The 10,230-nt window shown below is 41.0% G+C and overlaps 1 protein-coding gene and 1 long non-coding RNA gene across 9 annotated transcripts in view; both read left to right on the top strand.

The window, feature by feature from the left end:
- Positions 1–10: 10 nt before the first annotated feature.
- On the top strand, positions 11–1,111 carry LOC120724384. Its single transcript, XR_005693899.1, has 3 exons — positions 11–98; positions 235–311; positions 401–1,111. It is a non-coding gene; the product is annotated as an uncharacterized LOC120724384 (long non-coding RNA).
- Positions 1,112–5,884: 4,773 nt separating this feature from the next.
- The window catches only part of ablim3 (actin binding LIM protein family, member 3), a 44,618-nt gene continuing 40,272 nt past the window's right edge, over positions 5,885–10,230 (top strand). For 4 of the 8 annotated variants that reach the window (XM_040016573.1, XM_040016568.1, XM_040016567.1 and 1 more), the window contains exon 1: positions 5,885–6,403. In XM_040016573.1, the coding sequence (XP_039872507.1) occupies positions 6,391–6,403 (13 nt within the window). In that variant the 5' untranslated portion in view covers positions 5,885–6,390. The remainder of the gene's footprint in view (positions 6,404–10,230) is intronic. The other 4 variants (XM_040016572.1, XM_040016571.1, XM_040016570.1 and 1 more) reach the window with 1 other exon arrangement.

Below are 10,230 nucleotides of genomic sequence, written 5' to 3'. Positions count from 1 at the left end.
CTCTGTTTCTTCCCCTCTCTCACCCTCATGCATAAAAAACTTCCTCTTTCTGTCAGAATCTGGAAACAGGATCCCACAGAGGACTAAACCGAAAAGAGGTCAGGTTATAAATATATCCTCAATCTATCTTCTCAAAACTATTCAAACCTGTTGCACGATTACAACATTCTTCGTAGTTAGAGTACCAGATGCACAATAATAAATACTTTCTCTCTTCCCATTCTACAACACCAGTCTCACCAGCTTGTCTTGATGCGCCACTAATGATGTCAGACGTTTAGATGACTGAGTAATCACCTGCTTTGTTTTGGGTTTGTTTGTTTTTTTCTCCCTTTGTATTGTTCAGCACATACCTGACAAATCACTCATCTTCATTACAAAGCTCCTGTTTTTTTCACAGGCCTGCTCAACAAGTCCACTGAATGTGGGAAATGTCCAGAGTGATGCCTGGAAGTGTGAAATATTTATCCTGGCGTGCTGCATGACACTACAAAAACAAAACAAAACAAAAAGGCACAGCAGTGACCTCTTGTCATTCTCTTTCTGGGCTATGTATCTCTGTTATGCATATCTGTGTGTGCAGTGATAATAAACACCAAGCCGGCAGTGCTTTGGTCTGCCATTTTTTTTCCCTGTTTCTTTTGCGTGCTTAGTTAAATATAAACTCTGGAACTGATTGTGTAGCCCCAAGTACACCACCACTAAGTCACCCTGAACACACAACATCGTCCCTGTGGTGCTCATGTGATCGTGCAACTGGCTATGCAAGGCTGGAGGACACAGACCATTTATTTTGCTCTGCTTCCAATAGTCTGAGAGTGTTGGAGGGGAGGGGGTGAAAGCATTAAATATCAGCAAATTACAAATAGCCAGGAATAAGTAGAAACAAGCAAGCACAGCGTTGCAGGATGAATAGTAAAACACGGAGTGGGTATGTGCACTTTCCCCTTGCCATGTGAGTGGACAAAGGGCAAGGATTGTGAGATTTAGTGAAGAATGCAGCACACTGCTGATCAGTGCTACTGATAGTGGACACATGGCCACGGTGCGAATGACAAACAAAAGACACATTATATCCAACTGATAAACAAATGAATGATAAGGCCAAAAACAACACAACCACGCACACACACACACACACACATATACAAACAGTTTTGCAACACATTAGTAGTGCAACTAAATGATGTGTCTGTCATGTGTTATTTGTGCTGACTGTGGTTGTTTTCCACTGCTTGGCATACTTAAAGAAACAGTTTCCATTTGAAAGAACAGAGTGATGTCAGCAGTGGATGTTTGGCTTTACTGTCAGTTATGGAGGGCACTGGCGCCTTTACATATACCGACCGCACTGTGTTGACCCAGCGGCCTCCTGCCCCGCTGCCTTCAGTGCACAGGAAAGTCAGTTTCCTGTTTTTCTGCCCCATCAGTTTGGAGAACAAAAGTACAATACTGGATTGACACAGGAGCATGATCAGCAGCCAGCACAAGTCCGTCCTGCACACCATCCAGTTATATATTGTCACATTTACACAGTAATGAAGATAAGGATGCTTCACGTCGGTACATCCTATTAACAGACGTCACAGTCAGTACTAACCCAAGTTAGTCCAGCACAGATAGCTGTAAACATACTGTGTGATACTATTAATAAACTAAGACATGCAGAATAAGGTAATGGTTTGAACTGAATGGACAGTGAAATGGTTTCCAAATAAATATGTCAGTGAGATTTATGCTACGTTTTTACAAAGCTCCCAGATGAAACTAAGAGGCAACGATGAAACTGTGAGGCGAAAATAAGATCATCTTGTAAAGAAAGAACATCTTGTAAAATCGGTGAGCTCCAGAACCAGAAGAGGTGAGACTGTGCAGCACAGAGAGAGCAAGAAAGCCAGGCGCCTTTTACATCCCTCCATTGTCCAGCTTCCTAAGGGCTCCAGAACCAGGGCTTCCTCAGGACACAGGGACAAGGTTAATAAAAACAGCGCACACACACACACACACACACACACACACACACACACACACACACACACACACACACACACACACACACAGACACATTTCACAGCACATAAGCTGACAGAGCAATGAGTTCACCACCTTACAATCTGTACCAAATACTAAAAGTATTAGGAGTTCATCAAGATTAAATGCACTGTGATTAATCAGTTGCAACTTAACTTTTCAAGTGTTTTAAATGAGGGATGTAGAACTCATTTTACATCCTGGGCCACCCGCGTGTACAGCCAGACCAGTGAAAGTGCCCTTTCTGTCATTGAGAAGAAATAAAATATTGAATCTATGAGATGTTTCTCCACTTTTTCTACATGATAAGGAAACGCTGTTGTAGTAACGTCTTGATGTTTCCCCAAATCTTATAAACAGTACATTTGCATAATGACTGAAACCAGCCCAGTGAAGGAACAATGGGCTGGGAGGTCAGTTCCTTAATCATAATTATGCAAATTCTCATGACCATTGATCAACAACCACTGACCAAAGACCACTGATCAATGGCCATGAGTACCATTCACAGAGAGTTGGGGAATGGCTGCAATCACAGCATTGTAAGATGGCGAAAGATGTACCCTTAGGCCCCCTCCTCGATTCAGAGACGGTCTTTCCCTTTTCACGTAAATGGCCTCCTTGACTCCACGCTCAAACCAGCGTTCCTCCCTGTCCAGGATGTGTACATCCTCATCATTGAAAGAGTGTCCACTGGCCTGTAGGTGTAAATAGACTGCAGAGTCCTGGCCTGACGAGGTAGCTCTTCTGTGTTGTGCCATCCGCTTCGCCAGAGGTTGTTTGGTTTCCCCGATGTAAAAATCCTGGCAATCCTCCTGGCACTTAACAGCGTACACTATGTTACCCTGTTTGTGTCGGGGGACCCGATCCTTGGGGTGGACCAATTTTTGGCGCAGCGTGTTTTGGGGTTTAAAAGCCACAGAGACCCGGTGTTTAGAAAAAATGCGTCTCAACTGCTCCGATACTCCTGACACATATGGGATCACTACAGGTTTTCGCTTGGGCAGCGGTTGTCCTTCTCTCCTGGATCGGCTGGAGCTTTCTTTAGGTGCCTTTCCCGCTTTGACAAAAGTCCAGCTGTTGTAGTAAATGAAAGAAATGTATCCGCATGACTCTGTGGGCTGTAAGCAATAACAGAAAAAGTTCTGGTAGCTCCATTGCCCAGACTGTGCTGTAGGGTAGACCTGGGATTGGTTGTCACGTTGGTTGTTACTGCCACATTAGAGGACACTATGGAATTCTGTGGATGTCACACTTGACCTTCTGTCCAATATGCAGTGTTCAGTTTGTGGAAAACTCACAAAACTTTAAAGAGGAAGTTAGAGAAATTTTTCTTGTTGTTTTTGAAAGCTCACATAAACAGACACTTATTAAAAAGCTGAAGGGAATATCTTTGAATTGAATCAAATGTCCAGTAGCAAGAGGTCAGCTGGAGATTGTCTCACTTGTCCTGGGCTTGGTTTTCACACATGTGACAACCAAGTCTCTGATGAGAAATGTTCTTGCAGCTAAGCATGTAAAAGGTTTTTGTTTTGTTTTGTTATTTGTTTCCGTGTTGGTACAATGCCTTTTGTTGAGCCATACTTCAATAACCAGCCCAAGGAATATGGCTTCAGTGTATTGTCTTCCACAACTGGTCTTGCAAAGATTGTACTGCTGGAAGTCCAGGGGTATACAGAGTCATGACTCTGAGGCACAGGGGTGCTAGATGAATCCTAGCAAAATGACATGAAGATCCCAAAAAATATCGACTTTTAATTTTTTCTGAAAACAAAGTTTTTAAATTATATAAGTTATAGTGATAACTACAGGGACAAACAACCCTACACCATGTGAGAAATTATCCCACTATCGGGATGGTTGTCACAAAGTATCAGTATCATTAATGTTTAGTTTTTGTTAAAATTAATTGCAAAATAGAAAACTGTAAGAACAAAATGAACACACACACACACACACACACACCACACACACAAAAGACATTTCTATAACTCACAGTGAAAAAACAGGAATTGTTTTTTAATTATTTCATTGTTTATCTGTCTGGCATAGTATGAATGGGGATTTCTTTATCTGCAGGAAAAGCTGTAAAACTTATTGAAATACATTTAAAAGTGCAAAATTTATGCTCTCCCCCCCTGTTTTCGAAGATATCCATTGGGCAGGATTGACTCTGTGCAAGGCCGATTCTTGCTCCCAGGCCTTGTGTTTAACATCCCATTCCATAGGAATACCTTTAGAAATCTGACAGCAGAAATTTTATCTTCTGTCTCCCTAACCGAAATAAATATAGAGTTTTCTTTATCACAGCGTTACCTTCTTTTTTATCTTCAAGTTTAATAAACCACTTGTTATTTATGTAATAGTTAATCCCTTAAATTGGCCTTTTAGCGAACTTCAATTGTTTCCTTATGGCTACTGGCTCATACCATGGGAAACAGCGGATGGGTGTTTCACGCGAGCTCTAAGATTGAAATCTTTCCACGTTGATGCCAGCGGACCTGGTGAAGAAATATCACTGAGCCATAAAGGCAGGGCAGCTTTTAATCTCGTGGCAGAACTAATGCCTTTTAAGGCAATTGCTGTGAGGTTGAAAACAGGTGAATTCATGAGATGTTTCAATACATATTAACAGGTGAAAACCGTGGAAACAAATCCGTCCACAGTTTCTAAATTACCATGGCCTCAGCAGCAGGTTCACCGTAAATAATCCAATTAATTTATTTGCTTACGTCGATTTTCCAGAAGAGGGCGGTGTCATATCAGTTTTAGCAACAAGCCCAGCCTAGCACTGCTAAAACAACAAAGTGGTTTTATGAACGCTCTCGACCTTCTCTAAATAATTTTGTTTTAAATATTACATGCATCTCTTGAAAAGTGACAAATGTGTTCCGGCCCAGTTTCAATTCAAGATGGCTTTGCAAATGAATCTAAAATTCTCATCTTTCTGTCAGTCTTCCTTTGCTTTGGAAATCGACTTAAAAGGAAGGACTCGTGAACACGTATCACTTATTGCAGAGTGATGTAGGGTATAGTATCCCCAAAGCGCTCACAGCAGCCCAGAGTGACGTCGTTAACCTAGGATAGAAAAAAGAGCGCAGTCAAGTTGGGCTCAGAAACCCGGAGCAGTACCGGAAATGACTTTACTCTACTTTCATAAAAAATCAGTTTTGAGTAACCATAAAGCTTGAGCTTTCAGAAATCGTCAGTGACACTTTCATATATATATGTAAATGTTATATATATATATATATATATATATATATATATATATATATATATATATATGAATGTAGTTATGATATTCAGCCTAAAGCCTAATATTATTCGAGAAAGGACTGAGCTTGTGGGAAAAAGTTACATTACAATTACAAAAGTATTACTTCTTTTTTATGTGGGGCTTAACATTTTAGTTCAAGTCACGTACTTAATACATTGAAAGCACAGTAATAACGTACAGCTGGGAATGGGAATGTTTTGTAGCCAGGTTCTGGTTTAATGCAGGTTTTGCTTTAATGGTGCATTGAATTAGCTACCACTTAAATAGATATTTCAAATCAAAATCTAAATTAAATAATAACTTAGTGTTAGCTTATTATAAAAATATATATGATCAAAGACTGTTATCGCTGAAACATCGATTTAGGTTCAAGTTGTCAGCGTTTATCAATGATATTCGAGGTGCATGCATGTCTTTTGTAGGCTAACATTTTAATTTCAGATATACCAAAATCGTTGTTTTTCCTTTCTTTTCACGCAACGTTCACATGCTAACACGCAAACGTGTTTGCTTTATTTTGAAAACCTCAAACGGAAAAATATATAGGGAGGCTGTGTTTACAGCGCGTGAAAGGCGCACGATGACACGCCAGGGGAGCGCGGCGGAGCTGGGATCAGCCGGGAGCGAAAATGTGAAGGTGGAATCCGTGTGAGCAGCATTGTGTGTTGTCACTGGCGTCTTTGGGGAAAAAAGAAAAAAGAAGAAGAAGAAAGAAAATAATAATAATAAAGACAGCCGACGTTCACACAGCAAGAGAGGGAGTTTTATTTGGATGTTGTAGCTGAGTACGGGTATTATCCTACCTTCTGTTTCTTTTTTCTTATATTTTTTATACCCCTCTATGCCCACCTTCTTCTTCTGAGAAATTGACTGGAAGCAGTGCTGCTGGGAGTGAGAAGCATCATTTGCGTTTAGTGGATTATTATTATTATTATTATTATTAATTTTATTATTATCAATAGTATTATTTCAAAATTGCGAAGGAGTAAAACTGCCGAAACTGAGGAATTCCTCGTGCTTTATGGGATTATTTTCTGACGAAGCCGCTTTGTTTTGGATAACAACCGATATTGGGCATCATGAGTTCCAGTGGTAAGTGAATGTGCGCTCCACCTCTCCACTTGAAGCGCAGGGACGATTTATGTAGGTGAGAGCCGAGAGAAGTGCCATAGAACAATAGTAGTCTAGACTATGTCACGTTTGCTCAATTATTTATTATAAATAATAAACATTTTAAAATAAGGATGACTTGCAATTTAATGTAATAAAAATAGGAAATTGGCATTTTTGCATTAAGGAAAAACAAAACAAAACACAAAAACATACAAACACACACACACACACCAGTGTGACTGTGGGTGCCAAGTCCTTATAATAGACTTGGAGCAGGTTTAGAGATTAGAGCTAAGTATATCTCGAGGTCAGAGTGGCATTTGCCCTGAGTTCATCCAATGAGGAGCATTTTTGAAATTCTTCATCCACATAACAGTTGTTTTCTGGGGCCTTCACTCACTTCTTTCACTTCCTGTCTTTCATCTTCTTCTCTCCCTCCTTATCCTCCTTCCCATCACTCTTGAGGGAACACCCAAGCCTCCAGCTGTTGCTTCTTCTTTTTAAAAATCCACCTGCTCCTTACTGACACATTCCTCACAGGATCAGTAAGGCCTTTGGTTGAAAGTTCCTAAGCTGAGCGTTTGGGACTTTAGTTGTGTATCTGTCAGCCTCGGGGGCTCCTGTCATATTTACCTCAGAATGGCTCTGGGACAGCCATGATGCTAAGCTGACCTTGTATCACCTGACTCTGACCCTGATCCTCTGTCAGCTGAATCAGGGCTTTCCCCGTAGGGCTTGTAGGGTAATGTGTATTTGTTTTGTTTACAAGTCAGACCGCGTGTGGATCTCAAGGTTAACTTTAAAAGAAAATTCCCCCACCATCCCACCCCACTCCACCCCCGCCCCTTAGCTGTCAGTAAGGCCTCTTGAAGTTGATGTGCACCAGGTGCTCCGTGAACTGATGGTGTCAGGCGCTTCCTGTCCACCCTCTGGTATTACTGCATCATTCATAATCGAGCCTGTCATTGTGTGGCACTACATTATTCATCCAGTGCTCTTAACTCTGTGGCACAGAGTCTTGCCTGACAGCCCGGTGCCTTTGCCGTCCGTGCCAGGAGTGATGTGGCAGCTTCTTGTGGTCTGAGTAAATGACTATAATTCCTTTGTTAAGCTTCAGAATGCTTTTCTCAGCTGACACAGAAGGAGGGGGAGGAGCACACACGGCCAACATGTGAAGAGCTGTCCAAAAGCTCCTGTGAGTTAATAGCGTGAGCTCCTACAGGTTTACACACAAACACGCGCAGAAACAACATGTCAACATGTGGTGTTTGATGTGTCAGAATTTAAAAGTGTTTGTTTGTGTGTGTGTTTGTGTGTGTTAGCGATGACACAGCAGGCAGATGGTGGTGTGACATGTGTCTCTACTCTGGCTTTAGGCATCGAAACAAAGCAAACACGAACATGTCCTCTTCTCTCCTCTCCTTCAGTCAGTCAAACGTGTTTCCTTCTGCTTTCAACACTTTTAAGGTTTAGACATGAACGGGCCTGTTAGGCTGTGCTGTGTGCAGTTGTTCCGCTGCACTGGGTGTTATTGCCCAGGAGCTATCGACGCACATAGAGTAATTACACACAGCTCTGATAGTCTGTCTTCATCTTCTGGTCCTTCTGTCTGTCATGGTCACCAGTTTTTTGTACGTGCGTGAGTGTGTCTGGTCTGGTCTCGTCTTATTTTCCATGTGGCTGACAGACGGTGCAGTACCCTGGGCACGGGAGGTACATTTCTTGCAGAAGGAGCCTTGTTTTTCAATAATTAGATATAGAGAAAGTATGTGGGTAGCTATGATGACAGATTCTGAGTTGTTTTTGCAGAATTGGCTCCAGACAGTTAGTGTGTTTCAGGGGAGTGATAAAACACATGTTGATCAATATACTGATCATCGAGCTCAAGGACCTGAGGGGATCTGCAGAGCAATACATCACAGGCAGCTCTGACACGTCTCCTCCTTGCTCTCTGTCTTTATGTAGAGAAAAATTCTAAGGCTATTCAACAAAGTGCATTCAGAAGACTGTAGCTGCATAGTGCAGCATATGGGGACGGTAAAAATGTTTCCTCTTTGGCTGTCTTAACTTAAAAAAAAGTTGTATTGTGTCTCATGAAAAATAACACATATGGTTTAAATGTTACAGCAGCAGTTTCCAATATGTTGAACATTTGGATTTATTATTTAGTCTTGTGCAAATGCTTTGAAAATACAGCAAAGTCACAAACAACAACCAAAGAGACTTGTTGGAATGAAACCGGAACCTCTCTAAACTGCTGAAACATTATTGCTAGCTCCTACGTGCTCTGCTGGCTTTCCTCCTACCATCATGTACTGGTTTGTCAGTGCAGTGCTGCCACATGATTTAGGTAACTCAGAATAACAAAGAATGGAAATGACTGCACAAGCCAGCCCGTACTTACAGATGCTCCTCCCAGCTATTTGAGCTAGTGTCAGGCCAATATCTGATAATGATGTTGCTGCTCTTCTAGTCACGTGGAAATGAAATTTGATGCAAATATTCATGTTCCCATACATTATATTCTAATGACTAGCTTGTGCCACCATGAGGTCAAAGGTGGACCTGTAGTGCTAAAACACGAAATACCTGCCTAATGAGCATCAGCTGTACTGTCTAACGAATGCTTGTTGGAAAATGCTAGCATAATAAATTAAGAGGAGAGTGATATAGATGTTGTCTGCTGGAACTTCATCTTTCAGGGATTTGCTTGAGATGTGCATCCTAAAGTGCAGAATCAAGCAAACAGATCTGATTAGATCAAGAAAATCTGAGAAAAAAATCTGCTTTAAACACAATTTGATTTGCGTTAGCTTTAGCTAAATTTTACCTTTAGTTATATAACAAGTTGCTTATTTATAGCTTCAATATGAAATAAAATAGAATACGAAACAGGCAATCAGTGAAAGATGACTTTACAGATGAGCAGCTCATTTGACACTTGAGGGCCATCCATAAATGACCTGCTGCCAGATGCTATCCTTATTGGGCCCAGGAACACTAAGGTAACTTAATAATTATGTTAATTAGGATAATTAATTGATTTATTACTACATTAATTAATATTTTTTGTTTATTTTGCTGTTTTATTTACTGTTCATTGTTTTCCTGGTTTTATGGGTAGCATCTACTGGAGCAGGGCTAGTGAAGGAGGAGAAGAGCCGTGTCATGTGGTGAACAGTCCAAACCAGAACCAAATACTATTTTCCCTCTCGATACAAAATGCCTTATTATAATAACACAGAGAACAAAGATGCACAGATGCAAACACAGATGCTGGTATAGACTGATGAATATTCATATGCAGTAATCACATACAACTGGTGTGTTTTTCTTACAGGCCGACATTAAAATCGAGCACATGTTTTTTGTTGTTAATTTGCAGCGGAGGCCATTGTTGCTGCTTATAGGTGAGGTTTTTTTCTTTTTTCTTTTTCTTTCTTTACAGTATTAAAAGCCACTTTCAAATCATAATAATAACATTTAGCATTTGTTTTATCTTAAACTGTAAGTGCTCTGTTCATTTCATTGGACAGTTTAATCAGTAGACTCTTTTGAGCCAGACCGCTGTTCTGTCCTCAAGGATGCCTCCACGACCTTGGCTTCTGGTAGGACTGAGTGATTATTCAGACTGTCAGTAGCGACCTGACCCTTCTCACTCTGTGGAGCAGCAGGATGTTTGTGATACAATTGGACACTACCATTGCTCTGATAAATGCTTCTACCCAAAGGGGATATAAAGACAGGGGATGGGGGAAGGCATGGAAAAACCTGACCACTGGCCTCTTTAGATCACAGACACGGAA

Source organism: Simochromis diagramma, unplaced genomic scaffold, assembly GCF_900408965.1.
Source record: "Simochromis diagramma unplaced genomic scaffold, fSimDia1.1 OVJJ01000685.1, whole genome shotgun sequence".
NCBI classification, from domain to species: Eukaryota; Metazoa; Chordata; class Actinopteri; order Cichliformes; family Cichlidae; genus Simochromis; species Simochromis diagramma.
The sequence above is the reverse complement of the archived record's forward strand: the minus strand, read 5'-3'. Positions and strand labels throughout refer to the sequence as shown.